Source organism: Emys orbicularis, chromosome 9, assembly GCF_028017835.1.
Source record: "Emys orbicularis isolate rEmyOrb1 chromosome 9, rEmyOrb1.hap1, whole genome shotgun sequence".
NCBI classification, from domain to species: Eukaryota; Metazoa; Chordata; order Testudines; family Emydidae; genus Emys; species Emys orbicularis.
This window is the reverse complement of record NC_088691.1, coordinates 89,345,565-89,360,812: the sequence shown is the minus strand read 5'-3', so window position 1 is coordinate 89,360,812 and position 15,248 is coordinate 89,345,565. Positions and strand designations below refer to the sequence as shown.

General features: G+C 41.8%; 1 protein-coding gene across 1 annotated transcript in view; it reads left to right on the top strand.

The window, feature by feature from the left end:
* The window catches only part of WDR49 (WD repeat domain 49), a 77,071-nt gene that overhangs the window by 42,712 nt on the left and 19,111 nt on the right, over window positions 1-15,248 (top strand). Inside the window, 3 exon segments of the mRNA XM_065411205.1 lie at window positions 2,607-2,771; window positions 6,555-6,670; window positions 13,388-13,518. Of these exon segments, the coding sequence (XP_065267277.1) occupies window positions 2,607-2,771; window positions 6,555-6,670; window positions 13,388-13,518 (412 nt within the window).

Below are 15,248 nucleotides of genomic sequence, written 5' to 3'. Positions count from 1 at the left end.
TCCCCTTCATTATATAGGAGCTTAGGCATCTAACACAGTCTTTGTGGATTGCAGTGATTTTCCAGGGACTCAGTGTCACAACAGCAAGTTCAAATGGCCGGCCCGTGCATCAGTATTTGGCTAGGTATTTATAGTCTGCTAATTACTTAAAATAAATAAAACTAATTGGAAATGAACTAAAACCAAAGGTTTTAGTCCAAAGTACCTTGTGCTTTTGGAAGAGCTAGGAAATGGGGGCGTCAAATTCAAATCACTAGATTTAAACCCATCTATACCATTCTGGTTCTTGATGAGATCTTAAACAGGCTGGCCCTGCTTGAAGGTTCTGATTGACCATTGCTGTGAGAAATTGGCGGTAGTCATTCTCCCAAGAATGAGATGAAACTCTTCTGAGATCAAGTGAGCCTGTTAGTTTTCTCTAATTTGGGGATGAAATCTCACAAGAACATCTCATGAGAGTTTGACCTCTGATCCCTGGCCTTGACTCTGTCTTGAACTATGACTGCTTAACACTCATCCAGAGCCTCACTTCCTCTGGCCATCTCTAATATTAATATAATATTTTCAGCGTGTACGGTGTCCTTCATCAAATAATCTCAGTGCACTAAGGACGCCTCATGAGGTAAGTAGGTATTATTAACTCCATCCTACAGATGGGGAAAACTGACACACAGAAGTTGTGGGACTCCCCCAAAATCATACAGTAAGGCCGAGGCAGTCAGCAACAGAATTTACATTTCTTGACTCCCACTCCTGTCTTAACGGCTAGACAATGCTGTCTTGTCTCACACTCCTTATTTAAATTATCTAGGACTCCTTAGATAATAGATTAAGAGTTTAGAATAACACAGGCAAATCGCAGAACTTATATTCAAAGCAGACGGTTATAATTAGAGTTCAATTTGGGTCTCCTTTTTGGGTGGTGCTTTTAAGGACATGAGCAACATAGCTAATTTAACACAATAAGTTTGCAGTATATTGCTTCTCAATGAGAGAGCCTCATTTAATTACTAAAATTTGAAGGGAAGCTACCTTATTTCAGTGGATTTATGGTCTTTTTTTTTTTTTTTAAACAATCAAGGGAGTCCATTATTTATTTATTTTGCCAGGAACTAATAAAAAAAAAACCTGTCATTGGAATAATTTCATAATGGTTTAAGGTCAGAGAACATGAGCTGTGCAGAAGCTGTACTTCATTGTGTTTGTGGTCAGAGGTATTATGAATGAAGATAAGTGGTCAGGATGATTTAGTTGTGCTGGTCCTGCTTTGAGCAGGGGATTGGACTAGATGACCTCCTGAGGTCTCTTCCAACCCTAATATTCTATTCTATATAAAATTTCCACAGGTGCTGGCAGGTACAGTATTGGGCACATGTCTTTGAACTTCTCGAAATGTGAATTGCATCATGAACGAAATTTGATTTTGTTAAGATTGCTGAGAACTCATTGATTAGCATTTTCTGGGGGAGGAATTGGATTCCTTCCTAGCAGAAATAGCCAACTATCTTTTTGAGCATCTGATTTTAATTAGGAGGAAAAGTATTTTGAAAAGAGTGAAGAACTACTAAATCTCAGCAATTATTGTGTATTAACTTACACATGGAAGGGATTAAATAAAAGCATGTGTATAATGAATGGGTGCCATTTAAAAATTCACCACTTGCCAACAGTTGCCATGCTTGACTGAGATATCACCGTTATTTCTTATGGTAAGAATAGGGATATAACAGTGATACCAGTGTGGTGACTGTTGATGAACCTTAACCTCTTTAATGATGACCATCAAAGGCAAAAAAAAAAGTAAATCCCAGAATGCTTTTTTTCCAGGCAAAACTCCCATTGATTTCAGTGGGAATCTTGCTTGAATTAGGACTGAGGTAAGGACTGAAGATTTCACCCAGCAGTAAGTATACAGCAAATGGAAGTAAGAGTGAGTGCATCTCTTTTGAGCAATTTAACACACCACACGCCAAAAAAGAAATAACCATAATCTGTTCAAATGGACTTTTTCCTAATTTATAATGGCTGGTCTCACTACTGAATTCTAAATTGAGGCTAATGTATGCTGAGAGCTTCCCTAAACTATTTCCCCTTCCAGAGATGCAATTTTAAAGATCCATTACTCGGTGGATCAGTTCTCTGAAATAAGCAGGGAAGATTTATCTGACCACTTAGCACAAAGCATTCGGTCGAGCATGCCTGCAAGATTCCAAGCTGAAGGGCTGTGGACATGTTTCATCCCTGCTGAGAACATTTCTAGTTCCCGCATGTAACTTGGGATATTGTCTCTTGAGGGAGCTGGTCACCTGTCTTCCGTGCTGAAGGATAATAGGGAGTAAATTATTGCTCTTTGGCTAATTGGAACTAGCTGTGGATACAGGTTTTACAAGGAACAGACCTGCTCATAAACTTTGATTGTGGGGAATGATAAAGCTTGTAACGAGATGAAAGGGAAAAGACAGGGAAAATCAATGCAAAAATTATCTAATTTGCATTTCAGATGTTGCTAATTATATAAGTGCAGTGCACATATGTACGAGATTATTGTTTTATATATATATATAAAGATTTTAAATTCCATCTCTATCTCTGCTTTTCCCCCCCAGGTAATCAGCTCAGATACAGGATCTACCGTTACCTTCTGGCTGATAGACACTGGGCAGAAAATCAAACAGTTTACTGGTTGCCATGGCAATGCTGAGATCAGCACTATGACACTGGATGCAACTGAGACAAGGCTCTTAACTGGGAGCACAGATGGAACAGTAAAGGTGTGAGGGGAAAACATTTCAAACTATTTGTTTCCATTGCAGTCTTTTCCACATAGATACAATGTGCCAGAACACTCAGCTACCAAACAATGGCTGGTTTTTCCATTGGCCTTGTTAAAGAGGAGATGGGGTGAACTCAGCAACTAGAGGTTGAAATCCTAACACTGTTGGGAAAACGCAGTTAAATTTAATTGCTTGTCTAACACTTTGGATACACACAGTGCTTTACAGAACACTTCCTTCTTTGTTACCTCCCTTCCTTCCTTCCAAGTAGTTTCATTACAATCTATGACTCTATACAGCACATGGCCCTTATTGCCTTAATCACCAGACAATCATTTCCATTGCTTTTCTTGGAGCACTCACTTGTCATTACACAAGGGCATATTATCGTGGTAGCCAATGCATGACTGTAAAACAACTATTTTGAAATGGTGGCTAGGTTAGTTAAAACACGAGCCTTTCACCCCTGGACACATCAATTCAAATTTTGGTTTATTGAAAGTTAAAATGAATTTTAAATCTTCTTAATCATCTCAGTGAGAATTTGACCTCATCACAAAACCACCATAAAATTTAATAACTTGTGCTTTAGTTTCTATTAAAGAGAGATTCTTGTGTTTAATACCAAGGGTGTATGCTGTTATGATCAGGATATAGATGTATTGACAGAACACTGGCCAACATTATGACAGGTTTTAAGCCAGTGCTGTTAGTCTTTCACTTTAATGCACACTAAATTCACACCATTTAAAAAACTTAATAGGTTTGCCAAACAGATTTCTGGCTCTTCCTATTTTATTGGCTGAAGTTGCTGAAAATCACCAACATGAGAGACCATTTCCCCAGACTTGGCTAATTTTGACATAACTAGTCAGATTTAGCTATTTATTATATTATGGTAGCACCTAGAGGTCTCAACTGAGATTAGGGCCTTGTTGTGCTAGGCACTGTACAAACATGTAATATGAAAGGACCCTGCTCTGGAGAGCTGACAGTCTAAACAGAGAAGACAAAGGGTGTGGGAGGGAAAACAGAAAAGTGACATAACAAAGATAGCACAGAAGTTCAGTGGGAGAGCCAGCAATAGAATTCAGGTCTCCTGAGTCCCAAGCCAGTGCCCTATCCTCTGTGCCGTGCTGTCTCTCAATTTTCTTGCTGCTTAATTTGTGTCTGTGGTAGAGATGGGCCTGAGTCATAAAGTTCAGATCCAAATCCAATGTTTGGATTTCTGTCCCATTATAGAGATAAGAGAAAGCCACAAATTCTGGAATCTGGACCAAACTCTGCCAAAATCTGGCAGTTGGGGAGAGTGGTGCAGAATTTGCATCTATTATTCCAGTTTTTGCCCATCTCGGGTATCATTCAAGGTATTTTTGGCAGTTGAGCATCTCCCAAAAAAACCTTTCTAGATAACAAGACAAAATGTACTGTATTGCTTCGTCTTGTTACTTCCTTGACTGCCCGGGTTCTAATGTGAGAAGATCAAGATTAATAAACACATTTTTAAACACCAGAGTCTGCGCTGAAATTTGGGTCTGTACTGAGTTATACTGTTGGCCTTGGCTGATTGGAAGTGGCCTGCCTTAAATGCTGCCCATGGAGCACTCTGCTCTTTCCAAGCAGTGGAAATCCTAAGGACAAAACATTCAGTATCTAGGAGGTGGGAGGGAAAAGTGATGGCTTCAATTCATGCCAAAATACCCATCCTAAGGGCTTGTCTGAATACAAAAGCTGTACCGTGTTAAGTATAGTAGCATAGTTAAAGCAACACAACCAGCCCAATGTGTGTGTGTGGGACTTATACCAGCATAAAGGTGGTTTATACCAGTATAGTTTATTCCTATATGGTAGGCAGAATAAGCTATACCAGTACAGGCACCTTTATACCAGTATAATTGTGTCCCCACTTGTTGTACCAGTATAACTATTTCAAATAAAAAAAAACCACACTCTAAACTGTGTGTAGCTCAGGCCTTAGTCACAGAACAAACTGAAGAAAATCCACAATTAGGATGTAGACAGAGTCTTGAGCTAGTGTCAGGAAGCACAGGGTAAGTCTGTCCAGCAGTAATATTACAGGATGGAAATGTCTTATTTCAGTATTACATACTGTCAGTACAATTTGAAGAGGAAGCTTCCCAAACCTCATTCTTATGAAAAATTACTTCAGTGCCTTTGCAATGGACTCCTACGAATATAAAACACACATCTATGAAAGAATATGGAATACCAACTTGTGAAATGAATGTATTGTGTTTAAAGGGCAAACACATTTTATTTCAAATCACTACATACATACATTATTGCTGTATCCAACAGATTTATACATAAAATGAGATGTTTGAGCAATATTTTCCCAAACCATCTGTCTTTTTAAATGTTATTTTAATTTACAGGAGCCCATGAACTGTAAATTAATAACAAGCTGAAGCACATACCTGGGTGAGTGGCATAAACAGAGCTTATTGCCTTGTGTATAGGATGACTATAAATTGGTGAAAACATGAGTGAATTATGGAGGTCAATTCAAATGAGTGCCAGAAAGCCCTTAACACCACTCCAGAGACTCTATTAGAAATGAGAACTATTTGTCTCCCTTCACCTGTAAAGATGTTTCCTAACTACTGGGAGTCCAACTGAGCAAATTTCAGTGTGACAGGAAAAGTAGGACTTATGGTCTAGTGCTTAAGATACTGGACTTGAGAAATCTCCATTTAATTCCTTGGGCAAGTTACTCAATGACTCTGTGTCTTGGTTTCCCATGTGGAAACTCTCTTGCCCTTTGTCTCTTCTATGCAGGTTGTAACCTCTTTGTCTCTGTTTGTACAGCACCTAGCACAATGGGGCCTTGATCTCAGGTAGGATCTCTAGGTCCTAATGTAATATAAATAAAATTAATTTTAGATGGCTTAAAATGTATCCAAAATAGCTTTTCTCTAAATGAGACTGTCATGATTATACGGCTCAGTCTTGCAACTGGCTACGTTTAAAAGGTCAGACCTTCAAAATGTCACTGGTCCAAGACACAAACATGTCAATTCAAGATCTTGGACCAGCATAACTTTTTTTTTTTTTTTTTTTAAACAAATTCTTCAGTGTAGGGTAGGGAAAAGTCTTTTATGGCAGTTAAATGATTCTTATTTTTAAGAAGAAGCTGTCAGAAAGATGTTCAAATTGCTGGCATATTAGTAGAGTCCCAGCAAAGATTGCTTAGCGGTGAACAGTTGAGGCAGTCAAAGGTGCAAAATAAATGCACTTTTGCATACGATTTCAAGGGGTTCCATGGATAAAGAAACTGTCACATGTAGGTCATCACAGTGTGTGTTTATGTGCATGTGAGAGAGACGGCGGGCGGGGGAGGCAGGCACTGAATGGACAATTAGACTTGGATTCCATTCCTGGCTCTGTCACGGCGTTCTATTCCTGCCCTGCTGTTTGTGCTTGGACAAGTCATATCATCTTTGTCTTTCCATTTCTTCATCTATAGAAGGGGGGTAATATTTGCCTCCTTTTTACAGTATCTTGATATCTATAGATGAAAAGTGCTATACAAAAGCTATGAAGAGGCATTATTATTATTTGTTTACTATTCAATCCTATGAGCCTGATTCTGATGAAGACTGAATTGTCTTCAATGCAGTTACCTCTGAGTTACATCAGGGTATGAGGCCAATCCGATCCAACAGATTTATTTCTTCATTGATCCTTAAATTACCAGATGATTTTCTGCTTTGCCTATACTGAGAGGTTATGGATAACTTATTTATTTTTTAATTGAAGATTTGGGATTTCAATGGACACTGTCACCATAAACTCAATGTTGGAAGAGACCGAGCAGTTGACATCTCCCAGATCATGGTACTAAAGAGGACTATCTTAGTTACAGGCTGGGACAGGTACTGTATACATTATTCAAAAATGCAGGAAGAAATACATTCTTAAAATGTACTCTTTGCCTCAGTTTCTAGAGATAAAAATCTATCAAAGTCTAATTTTTTCCAAGCACAGTAACTCACTGAGTAGTTGGCAACTCAGTTCAGGAAAAGATTTAGATCTGGCTGCACATCAGTGGAGAAAAAGTGTGTTGCTTAAAAGATACAGCACAGCTGGGGAAATTATTTGCTCTCTCTTGCAAACTAGGGCCCTCTAACAGTGCCGACTCACCCCTGTGGCACCTCCTGCTGGTTATCCTGGGAATTAGCTCAATCCAGTCCAGAGCGCCCTCTACAGGCCGGTGATCCACCTTACTGCCACTGGCCCCCATGTCCCTCCCAGGACCCCACTGCCCCTTTAACTGGGTCTCCCCCCTCCCAGGGGAGCCCCCACCACCTATCCCCACCTTGCCTCAGTATCAGGCTACTGCCAGTCTTCATCGAGCCCCACGCCCAGGGGCAGACTGCAGTATCAGCCTACTCAGCACTGGCAAGGGTGGGTTTGGACCTGCTGCCTTGGCCTACCCCTGGGTTGCCCTCTGCAACCCCCAGTACCCCTTGGCCTTCCACTAGGCCGCAGCCTGGGGCTTTCTAGGCTGGAGCTCCCCAGCCCTGCTCCACCCAGGTACTCTGTCTTAGCTCCCTGCAGCCAGGCCCTTCTCTCTCTGAGTGCAGTGAGAGACTCTGTCTGAGCTCCTGTCTCCCTGCCTTTATAGGGCCAGCTGAGTCTGTTTGGGGCATGGCCCCAGCTGCAGCCACTTCCCCCAATCAGCTCAGCCTTCAAGCTAGCTTCTCCCTGGGCTATCTCAGGCCCTTCCAGGCAGGAGCAGGTGTCCACCCTGCTACAGGCCCCAATACTGCAGTGGCATTGCAATGATGGATCCCTAGAAGCCAAGCTGAATCCCATTTGGAATCTAAGTCCACATTGAGACCATTGTATAATTAGTGCCTAAAGCACGTAATTACCACAGGTTTAGCCTTGCTTGGCCCTATAAAGTATTATTCCCTTTGCTTTTTGCTAATGGAAAAATATTCTTTAATGTTGCTTGAGCTTCTGCAGGAATAAAAAATAAATAAAAGATACTTCTCTTTTCTGCATCCAGACAATATACAGATGCTACATTATACATTCTGTCCATAAATTAGAAAAAACAGAGAATACAGATGCTACTGTACCTAAGGAGGTAATTTATAGAGCAGTTGTTCACTGTAGAATTATGCTAATGGGGTGGGAATAAGATGGGATAAATTGCTTTTGTGTCATCCCCTTTGAAACTCTGAGAACCAAATATTTTTTTCTGACTTTTAACAGCTATAGAACCAGAAAGACAATCCCCACTTATGACCATGAACATGTCATAGACAGAGGCAATGTTCTGAAAAAAAGGAGAAAAAGTGTCTTTTAATATCAAGACTGCCCATTGCATGTGTTCTGAGGCTCAGTCTGAAACATAAATTTACCTTATAAAGACGGCTGCTGCTTACATATGCTAGCAAAGCAATCATTGCTCATTAGTGACTCAAATTCACTTCATTACTCTGAATCGCAGTGATATTCATAGCGAACTACAGAGAAGTAAATGAGCTGAGTGCACTGGTGGTATTGCATCATTTTCATTTGATGACTAGCTGTCCCCACATTGTTTATGGCAAGCAGGCAAGTATTCAGCCTTGTTACCTGAGATCTCCAGAGCCTCATGCTTCTCCTGGTTATTAGGCTTTCCCCTTGCTCTAAATGAGCAGCATCCTTTCAGCGGCTCTTTCAGAATGGACTCTCCTGTGCCCATGCTTCTGAGGCAATGGGAGCATAAGCAGGTACTGCTAAGGACAGAGTGTTGGTTTCCTTCTCTCAGGAATGTCTAAGGCAGTGGTCTCTAACCTTTTTACAGACAAGATCACTTTTTGAATTTAAGTGCAACCCAGGATCTGCCCCACCCCTTCCCTGAGGCCCCGCTCCGCTCACTCCATCCCCACTCCCTCCGTCACTCACCCCCCCAACCCTCACTCACTTTCACCTGGCTGAGGCAGGGGATTGGGGTGCGGGAGGGGGTCCAGGCTCTGGGCTGGGGCCAGGTGTTTGGAGAGTGGGAGGAGGAGCAGGGGGTTGGGGTGCAGGATGGGTGATGGGGTGCAAGCTCTGGGAGGGAGTTTGGGAGCAGGAGGGGGCTCCAGGCTGGGGCAGAGTGTTGGGGTGCAGGGTGCAGGCTCTGAGAGGGAGTTTGGGTGCAGGAGGGGGCTCTGGACTGGGGAGGAGTGTTGGGGTGCAGGTATGGGGTGCTGGCTCCGGGAGGGGGATCAGGGCTAGGGCAGAGGATTGGCGTGCAGGAGGGAGTTCAGGATGCAGGAGGGGGTACAGGGTGCTGGCTCTTGGAGGGGGCTCAGTGCTGGGGGTTGGGGTGTGAGAGGGGTGTGGGCTCCCTGCCTGCCCTGGCCCCATGCTGCTCCCGGAAGTGGCCAGCATGCCCCTGCAGCCCCTGGGAGGGGGCACATGGCTCCGTGTGTTGACTCTCTGTGCAGGCACTGCCCCTGAAGCTTCTATTGGCCACAGTTCCCTGGTGCTTGCAGTCAGGAGCCATGCGTGGAGACCCCTGCCCCCACCCCAGGGCCTCAGGGGCATGATGGCCGCTTCTGGGAGCGGCGCGGAGCCAGGGCAGGCAGGGAGTCTTCCTTAGTCCCACTGCACTGCCGGACTTTTAGTGGCCGGAGATTGCGATCGACTGGCAGAGGCTTCAGGATCGACAAGTCAATCACGATCTACTGGTTGGAGACCACCTCTTGGAGACCAAGACCAGTCTCTTGGAGACTATCTAAGGGCTTGTCTTCAGTACCAGGGTAAGTCGACCTAAGTTACGCTACCCCAGCTATGTGACTAATGTAGCTGGAGTTGACGTAGCTTAGGTCGACTTACCCCGGTGTCTTCACGGTGCTGTGTTGACGGGAGACGCTTTCCTGTCGACTTCATAGAATCATAGGACCGGAAGGGACCTCGAGAGGTCATCTAGTCCTGTCCCTTGCACTCATGGCAAGACTAGGCTATTCCTGACAGGTGTTTGTCTAACCTGCTCTTAAAAATCTCCAATGATGGAGATTCCACAACCTACCTAGGCAATTTATTCCAGTGCTTAACCACCCTGACGGGAAGTTTTCCTAATGTCCAACCAAAACCTCCCTTGATGCAATTTAAGCACATTGCTTCTTGTCCTATTCTCAGAGGTTAAGAAAAACAATTCTTCTCCCTCCTCCTTGTAACAACCTCTTATGTACTTGAAAACTGTTATCATGTCCCCTCTGTCTTCTCTTTTCCAGACTAGACACACCCAGTTTTTTCAATCTTCCCTCATAGGTCATGTTTTCTAGAACTTTAATCATTTTGTTGCTCTTCTCTGGACTTTCTCCAATTTGTCCACCTCTTTCCTGAAATGTGGCACCAGAATTGGACACAATACTCCAGTTGAAGCCTAATCAGTGCAGAGTAGAGCGGAAGAATTACTTCTTGTATCTTACTTATAACACTCCTGCTAATACATCCCAGAATTATGTTCATTTTTTTTTGGAACAGTGTAACACTGTTGACTCATATTTAGCTTGTGGTCCACTATGACCCCCAGATAAACTCCTTCCTAGGCAGTCATTTCCCATTTTGTATGTGTGCAACTGATTGTTCCTTCCTAAATGGAGTAATTTGCTTTTGTCCTCATTGAATTTCAACCTATTTACTTCAGTCCATTTCTCCAGTTTGTCCAGATCATTCTGAATTTTAATCCTATCCTCCAAAGCACTTTCAACCCCTCCCAGCTTGGTATTGTCCACAACTTTTTAAGTATACTCTCTATGCCATTATCTAAATCATTGATGAAGATATTGAACAGAACCAGACCCAGAACTGATCCCTGCAGGACCCCACTTGTTATGCTCTTCCAGCATGACTGTGAACCACTGATAACTACTCTCTGGGAATGGTTTTCCAACCAGTTTTGCACCCACCTTATAGTAGCTCCATCTATGTTGCATTTCCCTAGTTTGTTTATGAGAAGGTCATGCAAGACAGTATCAAAAGCTTTACTAAAGTCAAGATATACCACGTCTACTGCTTCCCCCTACCCACAAGGCTTGTTACACTGTCAAAGAAAGCTATCAGGTCGGTTTGATATGATTTGTTCTTGACAAATCCATGTTGCTTATCACCTTATTATCTTCTAGATGTTTGCAAATTGGTTGCTTAATTATTAGCTCCATTATCTTTCCGGGTACAGAAATTAAGCTGATTGGTCTGTAATTCCCTGGGTTGTCCTTATTTCACTTTTTATAGATTAGCAGTATATTTGCTCTTTTACAGTCTTCTGGAATCTCTCCCATCTTCCATGACTTTTCAAAGGTAATCGCTAATGGCTCAGATATCATCTCAGTCAGTTCCTTGAGTATTCTAGAACGCATTTAATCAGGCCTTGGTGACTTACCTTACTCTTCTCAGAGAGGTGAAGTACTGGGCTTGACCGGCGAGTGCTCTGACATTGATTTAGCGGGTCTTCACTAGACCTGCTAAATTGACCCCTGCTGCATCAATTGCAGCAGTGTCGATTTCCCCATAGTGAAAACCAGCCCCTAGTGGCAAATTTTCTTCAACAGTAGCCAATGATACCAGCACTCTTAAATAGACCATATTTTATTTGGCATTGGAAATAGACAATCAGTGTAAATCAACTTATGTAGACTAAAACAAGTTGGAACTGGATGCTATGCAAAGTCTCATGCAGTGAGGATAAATCCTGTTGTTACAATCTATAAATTAGACATGACTGAAAGACTTGCACTTTAGCAAAGGTTGCATGGCTTTTTCCCAGCAGCCTATTGAAAGTCCATCACTTTAGACCAGGACAAAGACACTGACCTGAAACTAACAAGGTAAGTTGATCTAAATTACATTAGTTAAATTATGTAAGTTACGTAACTTAAATTGATGTGGCTTAGATTGACTTACAGCAGTGTCTACACTATGCTATGTCGACGGGAGACACTCTCCCATCAACATAGCTTCTGCCTGTCGGGAAAGTGGACTACTGAAGTTGACGGGAGAGTGCTCTCCCATCGACTTATCATGTCTTCACCAGACCCGTTAAATTGATGCCACTGCATTGATCACAGCGGCACCGATTTTGCCAATAGTGAAACAAGCCCTTTTTCTGATTGTCCTTCCAGAAGATGATCAAGTTTTTGTTACTACTCCTGCCCCCACACTCCACTTCTGGTTGGTAGAGATTACCTGAATTATATATATCACATTCCCTCGCTCAGATCTTTTTGGGAATGATTGGTTATCTTCAAAGATAATCCATACGCCATCACCCCTCTGATAGACAAGGCAGAGGTGCTAATTTTACACAATGGATTTCATCCGACTGTGATGCGAGGGAGGAAGAACTTTTGTTAGCTGGTTCAATTTGTTCCCTGCCAGACTGTGGGTAAATGGAAGCTGGAGATTTGGACCATCCTCATCTCCTCCTGTCTGCTTCAAAGAACTCTGCATGAGTGCAGCCTTGTCCCCAGGGAAACCTCATTGGTTTTCATTAAGCTCTGTGTGAGTGCAAGGGTCTACCTGTGTGGAACCTTTTGGAGTGGGGCTGCAGGTGGTGAAAATGATGTGGTAGTGTGAATCTTATGCCATTGTCCCATAGGTAGTATGATGTTATACTAAATTTATCTTAAGCTACAGCCAACCGGCCAAGAGAAACTGACACCATCAAAAACTTTTTTACTCTAGAAGTCATAAGCCCAGTACAATTCTCTGTCACAAACCATCATCTTTATATCAGTGGGTCAGATGCCTGATCTGTGACTCTAAGTGAAATGGATTTAGTGATGGCCTTCTTACACTCTATTAAATAACAGTCTCTAATTCAAAGCCAACAGATGCCATTAAGAAGAGTGTTTGCTCTGTCACTGGGAAGGAGAAGTGAATGATAATTTTGATATTAACTGATGTAGAACATGAAGTATGTTGGTCATTAAGACTAGTGACCACATACAAATCAAGAAATGCTTGATTTTGCATTATTGCAAATAGTGACACTTCGTGTGATGCTGACCACAATGGAATCAATGGGAACATTCTCACTGACTTCAGTGGGAGCAGGGCTGATTCCTTCATTTAGGATATGGACATCAGTTTTGCTTAGTTTTTGCTGCATCCCCAACTGGAAGATGTGGAAGTGAAATTCTTACTGTGGAAGATTTTAAGTGAGGTCTTGAGAGAGAAGATGACATCCCATATGTTTTGGAGTTTTTGACACATGAAATGTCAAAATCTGCAGGTTTATTTTACTGTATTTTCCACACTTTCTAGAATCAGTAAAATGTTTCATCATGTCTCAGCTCTGGTTAGAGAATATATCCCCTTAATACTAATGCTGCAGGGAACAGTATGTGCTAGGATGGGGACAGATTCAGCATTTTGTTTTGGCAGAGTGATAGAACAATAGCTGCTAAAAGTATCATGCTTGGATTGTAACACAGAAGAATTTCAGTGGCAAAGGAAAGCAAAAGGACAGAGCTTTTAAATTTTTCCACTCAAGATTATTAGAGTAAATGATTATATTAAAAAGATACCAATGACATTTTTTGAAGTGGCCAGATATGACTAGGCTCACTTATGCTTTTCTTTTGTTTGCATGTCTCTTTTATTAGAATAATTACTGTCTTCCGACTGAGCAACTTGACTCAGTTTTTTGTTCGGCCTGCAGAATGGAAAGGAGGAGTACAGCATCAAGATGACATCCTATGTGCTGCGTTTTTACCTCCACATACTCTAGTTACAGGTAGCCTAATATTTATTGTCTAATATATCATCCAGGAATTGGGATTTGGGGACATCATTATTATGCAAGGCTGATTCTGTTACTGCATGGGCTGGCGTAGCTAATATGCTGCTGGCTGAGGTACATAACTTACAATATGTGAACAAATTAGAACTTCTTAAGGAGACAGGAAAAGCACACTTTTGGTTCTCTTCTGTTTTATGCCAAATGAATTTCAATTTGCTTCAATGGGGTTACATCAGACTCTCATTGGAGAAAAGGTCAGGGAAGTCCGCCCCATTTTTTTCATATCTGAACAGAATGATTAAATCTGGATATTTTTCATGTACCAAAGCATGAAAACATTTATAATAGAAGGCCAATTATCCTGGACTCAATGGGAATTCTATGGAGGTGGTGATTGGATTATCAAGACTTAAATATTAGGAAAAGATTGAGAATAAATGGTTCAGTTTACCAAAAATTACATACACTAGAATGTTGTGGATCCTTTTTTTGAGGAGGGGGCACAGTTATAATAAATTAATTTAAATATGGTGGCATATAGGCTTATTCTTCACTTAAATTCAGTAGAAATTTAATCAATTGTACTTTGCTGGCTCAGTAACAGCCTGCTACTTACAAACAGCTAGAGGAGTTATTCCTCAACCCAGGTGGCTGGGGTTTGTGCTGAAGATCCCTGGTTTGATTGTTGCTGATAGTCATGGGAGGACTGAGTGAGGGATGCAGGGTTTGGCTCCTTTTGAATTTGGTGCTTGTGAAGGATACTGAATAGATATCCCTGGCGACCTCTGTCCCTAGCACGGGCACTATCTGAGATGGCTAAAAAGTGTAAGCTTTGTGATATGGATTTCTTACTAGAGTACAATTTGAGGCCATAAGCCACTAAATAATCCTCAAATAGTAAAAATGCTTATTGCTACTAGACATAAGCCAGAACCTCAAATCCAGGGGGAAGATGGTTTTAGGCAAAGAGCTGAGAAAAGGCTCTGAATCAATTTTCTGAGTCCAAACCAATGGTTTGATTATCAGTTAGCTAAAAAAACTGGGAGAGATTTATTTTTATTTATTTATTTTGTTGGTTTGCATGTGGCAGAAATCTTGTAAGAGGCAGCTAATCATGTGATAAGCCAAGGGTGCCTGCCATGTAATATCAGCTCTCAAGATTTTGGCATCTTCCAGTCTCAAACGGAATCCTAGCTCTAGTTTGGCTTTGAACCAGCCACTGCCCATGTTACTGTGGCTACATGACTATTTTTAGTGCACTAGCTCCATGAGAAGCCAGCTCAGCTCCAAATGTAGATGTAGCTGTACAATGATCTCATACAGATGTATCTCCGGTGACTACTTGTGAATTACCCCAGTGGAAATGAGAATAGCATCAGGTTCAATGTATGGTAAACAGCTTAGTTTGTCAAATCAGGGCATGTCTGACCTTATATATTTGTTAAACTGAAAGCAAGATTTAGAACTTCAGCCATCATCCTCATTCAGTCCCGCTGATGGCAGATAGATTCCAGCCATTAGTTGCTGAATCTACCCAAAATCACAGGGCTCCAGAGAGTCAGTTGTGCTGCTTATGTCTAAGGGTAGCTTTGGCTGAGGTCTGAGATCTGTTACTTTTTGATTTGTGAATTGGTAGATTTTCAAAGCATTGTAGGGGATTTGGACACATTACAACTAATGGAAGATATGCATCTGAATCCACTAGATGGCTTAGAAAATCTGTC